The sequence below is a fragment of the Leptonychotes weddellii genome, chromosome 5 (genome assembly GCF_054177405.1).
Source record: "Leptonychotes weddellii isolate Sample4059 chromosome 5, ASM5417740v2, whole genome shotgun sequence".
NCBI lineage: Eukaryota > Metazoa > Chordata > Mammalia > Carnivora > Phocidae > Leptonychotes > Leptonychotes weddellii.
The window spans coordinates 98613665-98634499 of record NC_138373.1 but is presented as its reverse complement, the minus strand read 5'-3'; the positions used below and the strand labels follow the sequence as shown (position 1 = coordinate 98634499).

General features: G+C 38.3%; 2 protein-coding genes across 2 annotated transcripts in view; one reads left to right on the top strand and one right to left on the bottom strand.

Annotated features, from left to right (window-relative positions):
* LOC102738489 (protein SCAF11) overlaps positions 1–14999 on the top strand; it is a 534109-nt gene extending 519110 nt beyond the window's left edge. Inside the window, exon 8 of the mRNA XM_081821541.1 lies at positions 14980–14999. The gene's annotated coding sequence lies outside the window, so the exon portion shown is untranslated. The remainder of the gene's footprint in view (positions 1–14979) is intronic.
* Positions 1–20835, bottom strand: part of ANO6 (anoctamin 6) — a 140052-nt gene that overhangs the window by 39163 nt on the left and 80054 nt on the right. Inside the window, exons 8-10 of the mRNA XM_081821539.1 lie at positions 14596–14730; positions 5345–5450; positions 1248–1308 (exon numbers count right to left, since the gene is read on the bottom strand). Coding sequence (XP_081677665.1) covers positions 1248–1308; positions 5345–5450; positions 14596–14730 — 302 coding nt within the window. The remainder of the gene's footprint in view (positions 1–1247; positions 1309–5344; positions 5451–14595; positions 14731–20835) is intronic.

The window sequence follows — 20835 nt, the reverse complement described above, 5'->3', positions numbered from 1 at the left end:
GTCCAGAACAGTTGGATCATCTGTTCTGTGATCTATCTGGTGACTTCTAATAGGCACAACCAGTGCAGAAGAGAAACATCTCAAGGACATGTAAAAAGCACTGTGAGCTGCATGAGTTCATGTGCTGTCTTCTCAAGAATGAGAGACTTGAGTCACTTTCTTCCCCCAACTATCTATAACCTGAGCTCTATTTCCCCCTTAACTTACACAGTAAAATTGGAAAGGATTTTTTTTTGAAAATGGAATTTTTTTGTTCTATGGTAGAACACTTACATTAATTGAACATTTAAATATCTGCATTTAGAGGAAATAGTTGCCTCATTACAATGATGGTATTCAAAGTAAACAATGTAACTATAGTGTTAAAGCATCTACGTAAGAATTATATTCTTTAGGACTATATCTATTCTACTTATTAAACAGAATTTATTATTATTTACTATTATAAGAGTAACACATACTTAATAAATACTCACTCATATAAAAGAATATAAAGAAGAAAGCTCACCTGTAATTCCTGTGTTGCTTCCCTGAACCCCAACCTCACGTAAGTCAGGGTGGATCACAGCTGTGGGGACTGTTACAATAATGGCTCCCAATGAACCATGCCTCCCTGTATCCAAGCACCTGGATAATCCTCCCACCTCCTCACATTGTTGTTGGCTTGGCCATGACCTGTTCTGGCTGATGGGACATTCACAAACTTGAGGCAAATGCAGACTCAAAAAATGTGCATTGGGGCTTGCCCTCTCTTGCTTCTCTTTGGAAGTCTAAAGCCACCATGTGAAGAATCCTGGACTAGCTCACTGGAGGATGGGACATCATGTAGAGCAATACAAGCCAGCACAGTGAGCCCCATAGACCAAACCAGCCTGGCAACTGCCAGACCATCTACCCCAGTAGAACTGCTTGCTCACTGCACACATCAGCTGAGCCAGTACATGACTGGAGAAGGACCTCCCAGATGATGCAGAGAACAAGACAAATACTAAATGTGTGTTTTAAGCAACCACATTTTGAAGTAGTTTTTTTATGCGGTAACTCGTACAATGGCCTTAAGGATTGTAAATGGAGTTCTAGGGGAGCTGAAGTTTAGGCAATCCAAGGTCCTAAAAGTGGGTTACTTTGATAGCTCATATCAAACTGTGAAATGGTATTAAATTAGCTGCTTGTATGATCTCAGGGTTTTTGTTTTTTTTAATGTTAAGACGTAAAAGTAAACAAAAAAATAAAGGAAAGTAACTTACCCCATATTCCCATAAATACTGCAAACACTAGGGTTCCAAAACTATCAAAGATGCACAATTTCTGGAAAATACAATAATGACATATAACTGAATCATGTTTTCTACTCACTAGCATTCAGCAAATATGCAATGCTTTGTGTATTCTACAGTCTGAATTGCTTTTAAAGCTGATACCTAGTTTAACAATCACCATATCTACTACATACTTGCAGATGGGATTTCTTGTTGTTTTGAAAGCAAAGAGCCTTTGCTGTATTTACCACAGCGCATTTTCCATATCGTGATAAAGAAATTGGCATAGCTATTAAGATTCCATTCAGTTTAAAGTATCAGACTTTTGAATGATGGCCTCTTCTTACAAGCTGTCTTAGTGAACTTGAAGTGTATAGCTCTACAAATACAAGGAACTCTAAGCAACTTCTGGATTTACAATTTGCATCTTATCATCACCTCATCCTGGTCAGATGATAAGTTACTGAGTTCTTGCTTTTCTTGCTAAGAAGAGCACAAGGCTGGGGTTTATTCTGAGATGGCTCTGCCCAAGGAGAGGTGTTTCCCCAAACCCAATGATGGCTTTTCTACCATCAATGACGGAGGCTTCCATGAGATTAAGGAGGCACAGGGACTGTTGCTGACATTACAATGGGTGCAACCATGAATGAATAGATGATATACCTGTACAAAGAAGGCTTTATTCACTAGTTCTGCTAAATTTCTTTTTTTTTTTTTTTTTTTTGCTAGTATATAAATAACCTATCTCCCTTTCGGGATTCCTGGAAAATCTTTCAATTAGTTACTAATTTTTCACTAGTGAGCATTTTTACATACCCTAAAAAATCTATGAAGTATGAAGGTACTGGAAAAAGTAGGCAAACATGTAGAATATCAACTTTATGAAAGATCATACAGATCATATGAAGAATAAAGAAGACAGCGTACAAAAAGTAGCTATAGGATTTAAAAAAAAAAAAAACCCAAACTTTTCAATTGCTAAAGAAAATTCAAAGTCGCTTCTAAGGAAACTCTTTAAGTAACTTTTTTGGTTGCCCTTTATAAACTGATATAAAGTTGGTAAACTTTCATCTATGTGAAAATGTTATTTTCATAAAAGAATATCCACTTAACCATCGTCTTGTACGTGTGTTTTCCAAAGCATACAGATGTCCCTCAATCCTCTATCTGAACCTGATCAGAAAGCACAATCCCAAACTGTTACCCAACTATTCCTCTCAAAAATCACTTAAGGAAGACAGAATTAAGAAGTGAGTGGCCACTCTGGGGAACACTGCACCCACCTATTCCTCTAGTCTTGGCATTCCATGGACTAATATTTCAAATCTTTCACCTTTGACTCTTATGGAACCAAAGCTCTCATTTAATGTTATGCCTTATCCCTCAGTGAAAATTACTGTAAGTAAAGTCTTATGCAGAACAGTAAGTAAATGTTCCATGCATTATAATGGTATTACTGAAGATTCTGTCCAATGCTACTCCTAGGAATCACTGTAAGCCTCTAGCTGATACCTCCCTACTTGCCCTGATACCTCTGAGTACCTACTCCAGAAAGAAAAAACCCTACCCATGAATTCTTTGCCCTACCATGTTGAGAAAAAGCCAGTGGATGCTTATGTCAATGTGAAAGAAAAAAAAAATAGGAGTAGCAAGAAAAAGCAGGTTTACCACTAATGCCAAGATCAACCCTGTTGCCTGGCTCAAGATAAGGGATGTGCTTTGCACTCCTGCGAGATGGAGTTAGGTGGCCTGGATGAAGTTACCATTTTTGCCACATTTGTGAGGATCAAGGACTCAGCAGAAAGAACAAGATGGCTGGCTTCTCTATATATCCCATAAGCAGGAATCAGGGGAGAAGGTGAGCAAGGGGCTTTCTTGGTAAAAAGCTCAGCTTAGTTTGCTTGCCAGGAGGGCAGACAAGGAAACACAGTTGTGTTAAGAACAACCCCAGTCAGCATCCTGCTTTAATCACATAGAACAGGAAAGAAAAAAGATGGCTGCATATGCAGGGCATGATGTTTTAAAGCAGAGGAACCACTGAAAATCTAGAAAAGTGACCATTTGTTGTGTTTCTTCCTGCAAAGGAACAAAATCAAAATTTTATAACAACGTATTTCTGAGAACAAAATATTTTAAGTTACCACATTTCCCTTTTATCTTGCCAGCCAAAAAGCTAAGAACCTTATTTAATGCTCAATCACAAAAACAACATTAATCCTGATTATCTCCATAACTGTTCCCTCACTTCCTTGATCATAATTTTCTATTTCTAATTTATTAACCCTTTTAGCACTCATGTCCATTAGTGAATACTCTCTTTCCAAAAGAAAGAGGCAGAAACGAATATATAAATGTATGAATAAAGAAATGATTGAATTAACCAACAGAAAGACATGGAAAGCTGCTTTCTTTTTCTCCTCTTTAAAATTTTTAAAATGTAATTCTTTTACAAAGGGAAGGAGGCATATGAAAGAATAAATCACCTAACAAGATTCAAAGGATTCTTTAGGAAATTAGGATAGAATAAAAGATTCATTTTTTCCAAAACAATGAAAAAAAAATATACACAGGGACATATTTGAAAGTCACGTGTTTAGGGATGGGTCGGTGGAAAAGAACTGAGAGAAGAGATGGGGGCGTGGTGTTTTGAAAGAGAATTTCTTAAAGAAAATGAAATTTCCAATTGTACTTTGTGGAGTATAGTTTGCCTCTGGCATTATCACTGGCATTTGCCTTAGACCCAGTGTCCAGGGATATGTGCTAACTAGTGACCTTTATGAGTCAACATCGCTGGAAGGCAGCATCCCTCCTGCTAGCTTCAAGTCTTTTACTTTATGTGATTTATGACAGATTTTTAAAGTCTAGAATTTGTGTTCATTTCTGGGGGACAGGCAAAGAAATCTACTTTAATTCATAAATTAAGAGTAAAACTCCATGTGTCGACAATACCCTGCAATCATCTTAATTAAGTAGTGGAACGTTTTTCAAACACAGTGCTCAATTTGTGAGTGAAGTGGCTGTTACTATTGTCAGCTGGTGAGGAACACAGTAATGGCAAGAAAGGCAGATTTGCTCCCAATTTCTGGCTTTGTCAGTTACTAGGTGGGTGACCTTGAGCTAATTATTTAATCTCTCAGACCCTCAGTGTTTTAATCTGTAAAATGGAGGTAGTACCTGTTCTGCCTACTTCACAGGGTTGTTGTGTCAAAAGGTCAAGAATCTTTCAAAATATAAATTTTAAGTGACATTATAATAGGAATGTATTTGGTTTAAGTAAGACTCTGATGGAGTAGGCTGGAATATTCTGAAGTCATTTAAGATTCCTAAGTTTTCATGGTGGAACAAGGGGATAGAGAAAAGATCACAACATGGGAGAACAGTAGGTCAAAGTTGTCAGGAAAATTCTCCAAAGCAAGATGACCATCTTTCTCTCCAGCTAGAGTTTGTGGAATGCCTTTCAGTAAGCTACCTCTAGTCTCAATACTTGTCCTAAAGGTCCTGGATTTTAACAAGTCATATAGCTCAAGATCTTCAGCATGTTTAAGGGAACCAGGTGTGTTTTGTGGGAATGTTTTGGGACAAAGTGAGTATCTGTTATCATTTATATACAAAGACTTTCTTATGCATAGTCATAGACAGAGCCTAAATCTGATGATCAGGGTTTTTAAAAAAAACGTAGCATAGTTTCAGCACACCTTGGAAGTGGAAAAATACAAGTACAAATATCAGGTTTCTACTCACTTGAATTAAGGAAAATAAGTAAACCTATTAAACAGTATTCATGAGATAAGCTGGTTTTGAAATTTCTGCTTTGATTACTTCAAATACTACAATAGTTCAATTCTGCAGTTCCTCACTGACCCACCCGAAGATTTTAGATAAGGCTTTTCATCTCAATTTCCTATTTGTAAAAAAGGAATAAACACATACATTCCATGTCTATCTTTCAGAATATCTGGAGGCTTATTTGAAAATTACCTTTTCTGAATTTCACAGAAAAAAAAATAATTCCAGGCTGTGCTAAAATTATTAGAAGAAAAAAAAATCTTCCATTATTTGCAAATATTTAGAGTAACAAAAATTACCTTTGAGGACTCGCAAGTAATATTAAGATTCCAGAATGGACAATGTTGATCACACTGAGGACACATGATGATCTTGCCACCAATATCAGGATGACAAACTTCTTTGCTATAGGAAAGAGAAAAATAAAATTTTAAAAATTTTAATGATTAGGACTTCCTTTCTAGCAGCATGATAAAAATCAAACATCCATTTGTGATAAGAAAATAAAACTAAATTCTTATAAAACTAGGAAAGGAATTGAACTTCATTAACCTAACAAAGGCTTGCTACATAAAACCTATAAAAAAACAACAACAACATTATACTTAATGGTAAAATGCTGAACTATTTCCTTTAGATCAGGGTAAAGTATCCTGTTATCACTACTTCTTTTCAGTTGGAGGGCCTTGCCGGCACAGTAAGTCAAGAAAAACAAATATAGGATGCTGGACACAGAATCTGTATACAAAATATACACAGGGTTCAGAAAAAGGAATTACACCCCTATAGATCTGCAACAATTAAAAATTAATTTTTTTAAATACCATTTTTCCATAGCTTAAGAAATATAAAGAGCCTAGAAATAAATCAAATTCCAGATGTATAAGATTTAGAGAGGAAATGATAAAACTGTTCTGAAAGAGTTAAGAAGATCTATATAAATAGATACATTATCATGTTCATAATTTGGAAGAATCAACATCTGAAGGTGTTATTTCTCCTTCATTTGAGCCATAAATTCAATAGAAGAGCAAAAGGCTCAGACCATTCAAGACATTCCTAAAGAACGAGGTGTTATTGCCATAGGTTAAGAAGAACTGAGCAAGAAAAAACAGAGTTTATGAAGAGACCCCTGCATAGACAGAAACTGACTTAGGACAGGGCTGGTCCAGCAAACCAGTAAAGTGAGAAGTGACATTTGCTGCAATCGAATATCCAATATAGAAAAATGTGAAACTGAACTCCTAAAGCCTATCACATACAAATCAACTCCAGGTAGAAAATGGGAATGCAGCAGTAGGAACTTGTTAGAAAAAAAAAAAAAGGAGGATATCTAGAAAACATTGGGGGTAAGGAAAAACTCCACTAATGAGAAAACAAAAAGTATAAATCATAAAGGAAAATATTGAGAAATTCAAAATCTTATAAAAGTGAGAACTTCATTAAAAGACCATAAAGGCGGGAGAAGAAAAAATAGCCACAAACAGGTAAAAGTTTTGCAACACATGAAAATGACAAAGGACTATTCACTAGAGTATTTAAAGAACTTCTACAAGTTAATAAATTAATAAGAAAAAAGCAAACTTACAAGAGGGTGCAGACTGCTCCCTCTGGGGGAAGCTTCTCAGATGGACTCCTTATGTGAATGGCACTGGAGTTGTAGAATTCGTTAGCCTTGCAAATAACTCAGTTAAAAACAAACTGGCAGGGAAAACACTTCTAGAATAGCTGAGTAAAGATCTTGGAAAATCTGCTCCTCCATAAAAGCAACGAGAACACTGGCAAAATTTGTAAAAAGTAACCTCTGCAGAACTCTAGAAATGAAACAAGGGCTTACAGTAGTCTGAGAAGTAAAAATAGCTAAATCTCCATAAAGATAGTGAGCTTTGTGACATTTTACTTTGACCTATCCCCATCCCCATATCCTTAGCCTAATGGTGGGGTTCAAAGACAACAGCCCCACAACCATGGTAGCCTAGCAGCCACTGAAGGAGGCAGAAGTGATTTGAAGCTACCAAAAAACCCATCCCCAGAGAACTGTCACTATTTGACTAGTCTGGAAGCTCCCCGGAAAAGCTCCATTAACAGGATTTGTTATTTTTCACCCGTATCAGAGCTCATACATACTGTGCAAACAATACTATCCCCAGAGTGTCTGCTGAAAGTATTAGTATTACTTTACAACTGCCTGAGGTGGCAATACCAGGAGGGGCTAACAAGATGCTGATCAAAAAAACTTAAAAGGAAACATTGGGGAATGAGATACCTATAGGAGGCTTTAAAAAGCTCCAATTAGGGTGCCTGGGTGGCTCAGTTGGTTAAGCGACTGCCTTCGGCTCGGGTCATGATCCTGGAGTCCCAGGATCGAGTCCCGCATCGGGCTCCCTGCTCGGCAGGGAGTCTGCTTCTCCCGCTCCCACTCCCCATTTGTGTTCCCTCTCTCACTGTGTCTTTCTCTGTCAAATAAATAAATAAAATCTTTAAAAAAATAAAAAGCTCCAATTAATTCCTAGGATTGTAGAAGGCCATGTGCATGCGTAGGACAGTGCATGTGGCCAGTAAGGGCCTGAGGAAACCTTAATCCCTCATCTCTGGCTGGCTTTGAGGTTCTGTATAAGTGGGGAGTAAAGGCGCAAGAAGTCTGCAAACTGCCTGCTAAAGTGCTGAAGGCATTCCCCATAGACACACACAGAGCAACTTGGCAAAGGCTCCAAGAATGACTGGTTCCCAGCATTTAAAGAAATCACTGTCCATTCATTAGCTGACAACTAAGCTTATTGAACACAGGCTTCATGGTCACATGCAACAAAAAATAAAGACTTTACAGAATTTGTTCAGGAAAGTAACTGAATGAACAGCAGCAGTGATGACAACAGAAGCCACATCTCTGAAGAGGGGAAATAGGATTTCTAGATCTGCCACATTTTAATATTTAAAATGCCCAGTTCTCAACAGAAAATTACAAGATACACAAAGAAACAGAAAATTTTGGTCATAACACAGGCGCAAAAAAGCAGTCAATAGAAACTGGTCCTTGAGGAAACCTAGATATTGGACTGACTAGACAAAAACTTAAATAAGCAATTAAACATAGGTTGAGGACCTGATAGGAACTCTGCCTAAAGAATTAAACTATGTGAACATCTCACCATGCAGAGAATATCAATATAAAAAATTGTTAAAAGAACTAAGTAGAAATTCTAGAGATACAAAAGTATAATTAAAATGAAAAGTTCACTGAGAGGTTCCTCTGCAGATGACCAGCAGGGGGAAAAAAAAAATCCGCTAATTTAAAACTAGGTCTACTGAGATTATTCAGTCTGAGGAGCAGAAAGAAAAAGTAATGAAGAAAAATGAACACAGCCTCAGAGAGAGGTGGGACACCATCAACAATACCAATATGCACATAATAGGAGTCCCAGGAGGAAGGGGAAAAAAAAGAAGTGGGCAGAAAGAATATCTGAAGAAATAACAACTGAAAAGTTCCCAAATTTGATGAAAACATTAATTTGTACACCCAGGAAGCTCAACAAACTCCAAGTAGGATAAACTCAAAGATATCCAAACATAGGCACTTCAGACTTGAAGTGTCCAAAGACAAGAACAAAGAGAATTTTGACAGCAGAAAGAGAAAAGTGATTCAGCATGTACAAAGACTCCTCAGTAAGATAATCAGTTGACTTATCAGAAACCATAGAGACCAGAAGGCAATGGGATGGTATACTCCAAGTGCTGAAAGAAAAAGATGGTCAATCAAGTATTCTATATCCAGCAAAACTATTCTTCAAAAAAAAAATGAAGGAGAAATTAAGACATTCCTAGATAAACAAAACCTGAAAGAACATGTTGCTAGCTGACCTGCTCCACAAGAACTACTAAGGAAAGTCCTCCAGGCTTAAATGAAAGGACACTAGACAGTAACTCAAACTCACCTGAAGAAATGAAGAGCACTTAGTAGAGGTAACTACACAGGTAAATAACACATTACAAATATATATTTGCATTTAGGGCGCCTGGGTGGCTCAGTTGGTTAAGCGACTGCTTTCGGCTCAGGTCATGATCCTGGAGTCCTGGGATCGAATCCCGCATCGGGCTCCCTGCTCAGCAGGGAGCCTGCTTCTCCCTCTGACCCTCCCCCCTCTCAGGTGCTCTCTCTCTCTCATTCTCTCTGTCTCAAATAAATAAATAAAATCTTTAAAAATATATATATATATATATTTGCATTTAATTATTTTCTTCTATCTGATGTAAAAGATAACTGCATAAAACAATAATTATAAAACTATGTTGATGGGCTTATAATGCATAAAGATGTAATTTGTATGAGAATAATAGCACAAAAGGAAAAGACTTGTACCGAAGTAAACTTTCTGCATACCACTGAAATTAAGTTGGCATTAAAACTGAATGAAATTGCTTTACAACAAGATATTAATTACAATCTCCAGGACAACCCCTTAAGAAAATAACAACAACAAAAGAGTAAGAAACAACAAACTGGAATTAAAATGGTATAGAAAACATCTATTTTACACAAAAAAAGGGTAGTAATAGAGGAATAGGGGGGAAAACGACATAAAACAGATAGAAAATAAAAATGAGATTAAATGTAAATGAATTAAACATTCAAATGAAAGGCAAAAGGCAAAAATAAATGAAATAGAGAATAGACGAACAGAAAAATCAGCCAAAACAAAAGTTGGTTCTTTGAAAAGATCAACAAAATAGACAAATCTTTAGCTAGACTAATTGGGAAAAAGAAAAAAGTTTCAAATTATTAAATTCAGAAATGATAGGAGGGACGTTGCTATTAACGTTAAAAAAATAAAAAGGATTATAAGGGAATACTATGAATAATTATATGCTAACAAATTAAGTAATCTAGATGAAATAAATTCCTAGAAAGAAGTAAATAACTGAAGCCGACTCAAGAAGAAATAGAAAATCTGAATGGACCAATAGCAAGGAAAGAGATTGAATTAGTAATTTAAAAAAAAATTTTTTTTTTTTGGGCGCCTGGGTGGCTCAGTCGGTTAAGCGACTGCCTTCGGCTCAGGTCATGATCCTGGAGTCCCGGGATCGAGTCCCGCATCGGGCTCCCTGCTCAGCGGGGAGTCTGCTTCTCCCTCTAACCCTCCTCCCTCTCGTGCTCTCTGTCTCTCATTCTCTCTCTCACAAATAAATAAATAAAATCTTTAAAAAAAAAAAAAAATTTTTTTTTTTAATTCCCATGAAGAAATGCCTAGGCCCAGATGGCTTCACTGGTGAATTCTATCAACCATTTAAAGAACTGACACAAATGCTTCACAAACCCTTCTAAAAATAAAGAAGTGGGAACACTTCCCAATTCATTCTATGATACCAATGTTACACTGATACCAAAATCATACCAAGACGTCACAGAAAAACTATAGACCATTATTTCTTATGAATACAAATGCAAAAATCCTCAACAAAATACTAGCAAATCAAATCCAGTAACATATAGAAAGAATCATGATCCAATGGGATGTATCCAGGAATGCAAGGATAGTTCAACATACAAAAATCAATTCATGTAATATGCCATTTTAACAGAGTAACAAATAAAAACTGAGAATAGAAGAGATTCTCAACTTGATAGAGAACAATTATGAAAAACCCACAGCAAATGTTATCCCTACTGGTGAAGGGCTAAATGTTTCCCTCTTAAGATTAATATTGTATTGGAGAGTCTAATCATGGGAACCACACAAGGAAAATAAATTAAAAGCCTCCAGACTGGAAAGGAGTTAAGTAAAACTTTTTTTATTCGAGATGACATGACACTGCATATTAAAATTCTAAGAAATGTACCAAAGAACTATTAGAATTAATAAGCCGGCCCCTCAAGGTTATAAGACACAAAATCAATACACAAAAAGCAATTATATTTCTATACACTAGCAATGAATAATCCAAAAATGAAATGAAGGAAGCAATTTCATTTATAGTAGCATCAAAAAGAATAAAATACTTAGAATAAATTTGAGAAAAGTATGAAACTTAAATACAAAATAGTAAGAACTACAAAATAGTTTATTAATAGAAATTAAAGACAACCTACATAAATGGAAAGACATTCTATGTTCATAGATCAGAAGTCTTAATATTGACCTGAGATTTAATGCAATTCTGGCTTTTTTACAGAAATGGACAAACTAATCCTAAAATTAACATGGAATGTAAGGGACCCAAAATGGCCAAAACAATCTTGAAAAAGTTTTGAAGTTTTCAATTTCAAAACTTATTAACAAAGCTACAGTAATCAATATAGTATGTATTTGCAAAAAGGGCAGACATAGAGATCAATGGAAAACAATTGAGAGTCCATAAACAAACTGTTACACCTCTAGCCAATTGGTTTTTGACAATGGTGCTAAGACAATCAAATGGGGAAAGAACAGTCTTTTCAAAAATGGTGCTGGGGGGTGGGGGTGGCACCTGGGTGGCTCAGCCATTAAGCATCTGCCTTCGACTCAGGTCATGATCCCAGGGTCCTGGGATCGAGCCCCGCATCAGGCACCCTGCTCAGCGGGAAGCCTGCCTCTCCTTCTCCCACTCCCCCTGCTTGTGTTCCCTCTCTCACTGTGTCTCTCTCTGTCAAATAAATAAATAAAATCTTAAAAAAAAAAAAAATGGTGCTGGGGCCCCTGGATATATACCTGGTAAAAAAATGAATCACAGACCTAAATCTATAAAACTTTTAGATGATAAACACTGATAAAATCTTTATGACTCTGGATAAAAATGCTTTCTAAGATACAATACCAAAAGCACAAACAAAAGAAAAAAATTAGGTAAACTAGACTTCATTAAAATTAAAAACTGTTGTGCTTCAAAGGATACCATCAAGTAAGTGAAAAGGCAATCCATAGAATGGGAGAAAATATTTGCAATATATTTGATAAAGGATTTTATCCAGGATAAAGAACAGTTTAAAAAAGACAACAAAAAGACAACACAATTAAGAGAGGCAAAGGATTTGAACAGATGTTCTCCAAAGAAGATATACAAATGGCAAATAAGCACATGAAAAGATGCTCAATATCAGTAGGCATTAGGGAAATACAAACAAATCCACACTGACATACCACTTCATACCCACCAGGATGACTAATACATAGGTATTCGTAAAACCCAGCAATATCAAGTGTTGATGAGGATGTGGAGAAATTGGAATCCTCATAAATTGCTACTATGGAAGTACAATGGTGCGGTCACTCTGAAAAATACTCTGGCAGCTCCTCAAAATGTTAAACATAGAGTTACCATGTATTCCAGCAATTCCATTTTTTGAAGGATATATTCTCGAGTGAACTGAAAACGTAGGTTCACACAAAAACTTGTACATGAATGTCCACAGCAGAATAAGTAATAATAGCCAAAAAGTAGAAACAACCTAAATTGACATGGATGAATGGATAAACAATGTGGTATATCCATACAATGTCATTTTATTTGACCACAAAGGGGAATGATGTACCGATATATGCTACAACATGAATAAACCTTGAAAAGATTATGCTAAGTCAAAGAAGAGTCACAAAAGGCCACATATTGTACGGTTCCACTTATATGAAATGTCCAGAATAAGCAAATCCACAGAGACAGACAGTAGATTCACAGTTGCAAGGGCTAAGAGAAGGGGGGTTAGGAAGTGACTGCTAATGGGGATGAAGTTTCTTTTTGGGGTGATGAAAATGTTTTAAAATTAGACGGTGGTGATGGCTGCACAACTCCGAATTGACTTAAAACCACTGAACTGTATACTTTGAAAGGGTGCACTTTATGATATGTGAATCATATCTCAATAAAGCTGTTATGTTTAAAGGGGGACATAAGCTTTAAACATAAGCTTTTATAGAAGCGGAAATACCTATAGTATCCTCCACTTACATATGCATATTTCCAAAAGCACACAAAATGAAATATATTTTGTAGGGATACAAATATATCTGATAAAGAATATATAGTATATATAAAGGAGTGATAAAAAAAAAATCAAAATTTGGTGTAGTTCTATTTCCAAAGTGGAAAGTGAGGGAATGCAACTGCGTGAAGCATTTCCCAGGTAACAGTAATGTTCTTTCTTAAACTGGTGAGGGATCATCCATTATTCCTTATACCTTAAATACATTTTCTATTCCTGTGAATCTACTCAGCATGTAATAAACTTAACTGAAAATATTTAAATGCATGTATTTAAATAGTAATTAAAGCCCCAATAGTTCTGAGCACAGGGAGTATATCCCCAAGACCCTCCCCCAGATTTCTGTAAACTAATCTTTGTGAAATAGTAGAAACATGTGCTGTGACTGTTGGGGTGTTTGTATAAAATGACCTGTAATGAGAACAGTCACAATGCAAGAACCTTATAAAAATGCTACTTTTGTACTTTGAAAGTGTATATTTGAGATGTTGGTTTTTTTGGTTTTTGTTTTTTTGGTTTTGTTTTTTTGTTTTGTTTTTGGTTGGAACAGTATACAAAACAATGGAGAAGCCAGAGACAAATTTTGGCAAAAAGTATCAACATTCAGCCTTTGGCCCTGAACTCTGTATTTTCAGTGAAGAGAGGAGAATACTTCAAAGACCATCTGCAGCTTTCTAGCTAAGAAGCCATAATGGGTACAAAACGCTCAGAATTCTCCATTAAATAGAATGGATAATTATGCCTATACATCAGAGCTGCCATGTAAGCTTCCTGCCTTGGGAGCCAGGCTGATATGCTTGGGGCTAGAAAAATCTGGTCATCAGCTAGCTCATTGCTGGTGCCCAGAAATTTTGATCTGGCTGTCACAGCTGGAGAGAGGCCAGGTGAACACAAGAAAATGCCTGCTTCAGTGTTGCATCCCTTCTAAAGGTTGAGACTACCAAAAGCAGAGGAATAATAACACAATTCAGAACAGTGATGGTGAAATTCAGTGTGTTCTGGCATCCACGCTTTTTCCCTTTAGACAGTGCAGCTGGTATTTTAATTCTAACATCAAGCACAAACGAATTGTTTATCACTTATTTTTTTTCCCATAACACTGTAAGGCCTAATTTTTTAAAAAGTAAAACAAAAACAAAAGTGTTGTTTACTTGAATTTTTAAACATGTTTCCTAATATATATTAAAAAGTCATTTCTAAAAGCATAAAGACACCAATTTTATCAAGTTTTGCCTTTGAAACCTTGAAGAAATCAGAGCTGCTTTTGGCTCACATCTATAGGGCTGAGTGAAGCATTCCTCTGGGGAGCAGAAGTTCAAGGAAAATCCTCCCTCCACACGGCCTTTCTTTTTCAAAGTATTGTCTTTAAAAATTGGAGTGTTTCCTAAGGGTAATATTCTTGTCAGAAACTGGGCCGCATTATCTAAAAAAATTTTTTTTCCACTTAGTTATTATACTCAGGACAAAAGGGATATATCATCCAAAGCAGTTAAGTGTTCTGTGATGAGTCTTCCTTTACTAAAACAGTCTAAGACCCTGAAAATAATTTTATGTCTAATCAACTTTTCATCACAGTAACAAGGAATAAACAGAACTTACCTCCATGTACAGTTATTCTGATTAAAATATCCATAGAGAAAGCAAGCCACTCCGACTACCGCAGCCAGCAAGAGCATCTGAGTATAGTAGCCCAGCCAAGCAAAGTAGATTCCAATCTTTTCTCCATAATATTTCCTGAACAAAGACAGAAATTGGTTATCGGAGGCGCGATTATTGCTAATTGAACCACTTTGCAGCTTCATCCTAACCTTAATTTCTGATTTTAAATACCGGAGGCTTTAAGCTTAAACCTCTTACCCAATTCATACTTAAAACATGTTCATTTTCATAAAGACCCCAAATTCTACTATGAAACAAGTATTTTATGTATCATAGAAGTACTGATCACTGGTGAGCCTGATGAAGCAAAGTCAACTAGAACAGGGAGAAGGAAAGAAAAATGCTACATAGTAAGCAAATAGAGAACATCATCATCCTTCTTTGTAAATACGAACACAACTGATACATTCTCCAAAAGATTGTTTGTAACATGCATGAGACAAATGAACATGAACAATCTGCTCCCAGTTAACCTGCTTTTGCTTATCCAGGGAACTTCCTTGGAGCAAATGTAATGTCAATCACAAATACAAGAAAAGGACTGATAAGAAGTCACTGATAATGACTGAGGAATCCACCGTCCTGTATTCCTTATATCTAGCACTTCTATTTTTTCTAAGTTTTGAAAACTCATCAATGGAAGAGTCCAGGGAGGCACAGTTGGAAGAAAGGGGGCAGGGCAGGAAGCAGCTCCAGACTATTCCTGAAAGGGAGACAGACACAGTTGGGCACTAAGAGTTGAGAGGTGAGGAGAGCACATTGAGATGATGACTGTTGGCTGTTGTTGATCTTTCCTAGACTGCCTCCTTCCTGGCTCAGTACTGGTCCACAGAAACTGTAGATTTACTTAGCTCTTCGCTTCCTAAGAGGCCTCTATGAGACTTCCAGCTCAGTATGGAGCTGGGCTGAGGTCCTTGGGCTTAGCTTGGTGGGGACTAAGCTCTGAGGAAGACCTGAAGTCCCAGGAGACTTCCTTCAGACAGGAACATCTCTGGGCTGAACCAGTGGTCAGCTTCACAGGTCATAGGCCTGGGTGTAGGCCACATCCCTGGGGATAAGGAAGGGCTGAGACAGACCTGGAATCAGGGGTCAGGAGGAACCAAGTGTTGCATTTTTAAGTGATTGGGGCTGTGTTGTCTGGCTCCTAGACTGCAGGCCAATGACAGGCTCAGGGTAGTGCCTGAGAAAGAAAAGCCAGGCAATGGGTTTGCAACGTCTTGGCTGTTAGATTTTCTGTGGTATGTTTTTATCAACCATCCACACTGGAAATGCTACATTTAAAACTGGAAAGAATGTTAGAGGTTACTGGTCCAACTCCTCAATAGTAAAAATATTCTGCCTCATTTAGAGCTAGTCAGGTAGTCCCTGCTTGGATACTGACAATGACAAGGAGTTCATTATTTCCAAAGATATCTACATTATATTGGAGGCAAGAAGATCAGAAAGAATTTTTTTTTTTTAGATTTTATTTATTTATTTGACAGAGAGAGACACAGCGAGAGAGGGAGCACAAGCAGGGGGAGTGGGAGGGAGAAGCAGGCTTCCCGCTGAGCAGGGAGCCCGATGTGGGGCTCGATCCGAGAACCCTGGGATCACGACCTGAGCCGAAGGCAGACACTTAACGACTGAGCCACCCAGGCGCCCCTCAGAAAGAATTTTTGAATCTCAGAAACCTGCCTCCAAGATCTTGCTGAAAGGTTGGGAATAATATAATAATAATTCCTTCAAATATGATATTCTGATCATTCTCTTTCTGCCAAAAAACCCCAATTCTTAACACCAATTTCTAAAAATTCAGCTTTTTGATCAAAGTTATAAGTATATACTCAGTAAGGGGTCAGATAGTTCTAGTAATTGTCACAGTGGTTCACTGCTTAGTTTTCCGTGTGCTTACCAACAATTTAACCCCAGACTTTTACCTAACATGTAATTTTCTCAGTACTTTCAAACACATGAGGTAGTTTCTTGATTTCATCTCCTTGAATAAATCCCATCAGATCTTCTCCACCCTGATTAATGATTCTCTAGCCCTGCCAGAGTCGTCACCTGGGATCTCGCCATTCCTCTGTCATGTTGGGAATCCCTGTTTACTGAAGTCATGTTTTTCTCTTCCTTCATGGAGCACCCCCTCCATTACCTTGCACATTTAAATTGTGAAAATTCCTCACACTTATTTTAACAGCTTGACCATGTATGGAATTGGAAAGTGAGAAATCACCTCCCTTGGAAACTTGAAATTATTGCTCTCTTTTCTTCTACCTGCAGTGTTGTCATTGAGGAGTTCAATGTTATTCTGAGTCTTGCTCCTTCAAATGAACCCTATTTCTCTTTCTGGAGGTTCTCAGGATCTTCTTTCTGTCTTCAGTGTCCTGAGGTGTCATGTTGTCGTGACTAGATGTCATGCTGAGGTGACTGGCTGGCTCTATTTTCATCCTCTGAGCTGAGCACTCAGTAAGCTCCTTCTATCTGGAGACCCAGCACACTCAGTTCTTGTCCCAAGCGTGCCATAAAGGTGCGTAGGCACAAGTTGTGTCTTTCCACAATGTCAGCTTTATTCACTCATAAAGCAAAATTTGCACAATTGTAACAGGTTCGGGACTCCAAACTCAATGACACCTCACTGCACATTTGATTTGGCTTCATACATGCCACACAGGACAAGATACAATACAAAGTCAAACAACAGACAAGATGCAATGAAGGTGAGAAATTAATGAACCAAATGCAGTTAGTCCATGAGCGTGCAGGTTCATAATTTTTGGAGCTGGGAGACAGATATAGGCAGTTTTGTGGTACTGTTCTCTCTCCTTTTGTGTATGTTTGAAATTTCCCATAATAAAATATAAAACAAAGTAAACCAAAACTCTTCAGTGTTTTTTTTTTACGATTTTATTTATTTGAGAGAGAGAATGAGAGAGAGAGAGAGAGCATGAGAGGGGGGAGGGTCAGAGGGAGAAGCAGACTCCCCCGCTGAGCAGGGAGCCTGATGCGGGATTGGACCCCAGAACTCCAGGATCATGACCTGAGCCGAAGGCAGTCACCCAACCAACTGAGCCACCCAGGCACCCAAAACTCTTCAGTGTTTTAAAACTCTCACTTCCAAGGTCAAGTGGTTTTCCCATGTCAGTAGGCACAGAAGTATGGTAGAAAGAACAGGCACTTGGCTCCAGGCCAACCTGGGGTAAAACCGACTCTCCCCTCCTCACCCTCCACATCCCACCCATAAGCAAGTCCTGTTGACTCCCCTCCTAACCCCCTTTCCAACTATGCAGCGGGTTCTCCTCTGGCCACTCTGATGGCCTCCTACCTGCTCTCCCTGCTTCCTGGGGCCCCTGTTGTCCATTCCCCAAATTATCTTTGCAAAATGTGAATGAGATAAAATTATCTGATTACTTAAAAGTATCACAACTGCTTTTCACTGCACTTACAGTCTAAACTCTTTTCCATGTTCCCACTACCCCACTTCTAACCTGTGTCTCATCATTCTCTTCTCTCATTAGCACGGGTCTTCGGTATTTCCTCACACTTGCCAATGTCCCTGAGCCTCGGGCCATTGTGCAAACTGCCCCTATTCCTAAAATGACTTCTTCCAAATCCACAAAATCCTGGTTCCTTTTCACTATCCAGGTCTTAGTTCATATGTTTCCAACTCAAACGTAACTTTCTTCACTTCTTTCCCCCACCCCATCTCATCACTGTTTCTTCATTTCAATCAGAAATTTTGCTTACTTCTTTGCTTAATTTTATTTGTTTGTTGGTTATTTTTGGTCTGTCTCTCTCTAGCAGCCTTGCCCAAACAATAAAAGTCTCTAGAGAGGAAGAAGGGCGGAGCAAGATGGCAGAGGAGTAGGAGACCTGGATTTCGTCTGGTCCCAGGAATTCAGCTAGATAGGGATCAAACCATTCTGAACACCTACGAACTCAACAGGAGATCGAAGAAAAGAATAGCAGCAACTCCCTGAACAGAAAAGTGACCACTTTCTGGAAGGTAGGACGGGTGGAGAAGTGAATCCAAGGCAATATTCGGGAAGATAGATGGCAGGGGAGGGGGCCTCCGTCGGCTGCTTCTGGCAAGTGAAAGAGCAGCGGAGCACAAAATCGGAACTTTTAGAAGTCGGCTCCACTGAGTGACGTTGCTCCAGTGGCTAAGCAGGGGATGGAGCCCTCTCTGGGACAGTGTGGTCTCAGGACCCTCGGGGTCACAGAAAGACCGGGAGTGCCTGAGTGCGGCAGAGCTCCCAGGTATCGGAGCGGGGAAGCTGGCTGCAGAGACGGAGCCGAGGAGCGGGCTCTCAGCTCGGGGTTGCCATAAACCGTGATCCGCAGCAGTCAGGCCACTGCTCTTCCAGCAGGGACCCAACAAGCGGCAGATTCGGGGAGACTCCCCTTCCTCCCCCCAGAAGGAGCAGCGTGGGAGTGCACCGCAGGGATCTGCTGGGTTGGGAGACTCCACATGGGGTCATGAGCCAGAGATAGAAACACTGGGTCACATGCTGGGTGAGCACAGAGTACAGTGGGAGACCGGGGAGACGGGAATGATTGACTGCTTTTCTCTGGGGACTCACTGAGGAGTGGGGCCCAAGTTCTTGGCTCCTCTGGGTCAGAGACTGGGAGGCCGCCATTTTCAAACTCATCCTCCAAAGCTGTAGGGAAAGCTTGCAGGGAACAAAAGCTCCCCAAAGCCAGGCAGATTACTTATCCCCACCCGGCAAGGGCGGGGCAATTCCGCCTCTGGCAAAGACATTTGGGAACCACAGCAACAGGCCCCTCCCCCAGAAGATCAGCAAGAACAGCCAGCCAAGGGCAAGTTTACCCATCAATGAGAACGGCAGAACTCCAGTGCTAGGGGAATACTGCACATAGAATCCACGGCTTTTTTCCCATGATTCTTTGGTCTTTCGAAGTTTATTTTTTTTTACCTGTCTTTTTTTTTTTTTGAATTTTTCTTTTTCCCTTTTTCAAAAAATATTTTTTATTTTTCATTTTTAGAGTCTTATTCTATCCCTTCATAGTAGTTACCCTTATTTTTGGTATATATATATATAAGCTGTTCTCTCTTTAAAATTTTGAGATACAGTTTCTTCTAACAGATCAAAATATACCCTAAATCTCTAGTGTATGGCTTTGTTCTAGTCTCCTGCCTGATCACATTCTCTCCCCTTTTTTTAATCCTCTTTTTTTCAACCAAGTTCTTATCTTCTCAATTCCTTTTGTAAAATCTTTTATAATTTTCATCTTTACAGTCATAATCCATCCCTTCATCATATTAACCCTTATTTTTGTTAATATGTAAGTTTTTCTTTCTTTAAAATTTTGGGAGGCACTTTCTTCTAACAGACCAAAACGCCCAAAATCTAGTGTGTGGCACTGGTCTATGCACCAGCCTGATCATATTTGATCATACTGGTTTTTTTTGTTTTGTTTTTGTTTGTTTTTATCTTTTTTTCTTTTTCTTTTTTCTTTCTTTCCCTTTCTTTTCCCCTGGTTTCAGGTCTTTTCTGATTTGTTTAGTGTATATTTTCTGGGGACGTTGCTACCCTGTCAGCAGTTTGTTCTCTCATTCATCTATTCTCCTCTGGACAAAACAACAAGACGGAAAAAATCACCTCAACAAAAACAACAAGAGGCAGTACCAACTGCCAGGGACCTAATCAAGATGGACATTAGTAAGATATCAGAACTACAGTTCAAAATGATGATTTTAAAGATACTAGCTGGGCTTGAAAAAAGCATGGAAGTTATTAGAGAAACCCTTTCTGGAGAAATAAAGGAACTAAAATCTAATGAAGTCGAAATCAAAAAGGCTATTAATGAGGTGCAATAAAAAATGGAAGCTCTAACTGCTAGGATAAATGAGGCAGAAGAGAGAATTAGTGATATAGAAAACCAAATGATGGAAAATAAAGAAGCTGAGAAAAAGAGAGATAAACAACTACTGGATCACGAGGGCAGAATTCGAGAGATAAGCGATACCATAAGATGAAACAACATTAGAATAACTGGGATCCCAGAAAAAGAAGAAAGAGAGAGAGGGGCAGAAGGTATATTAGAGCAAATTATAGCAGAGAACTTCCCTAATTTGGGGAAGGAAACAGGCATCAAAATCCAGAAGGCACAGAGAACCCCTCTCAAAATCAATAAAAATAGGTCAACACCCCGACATCTAATAGTAAAACTTAT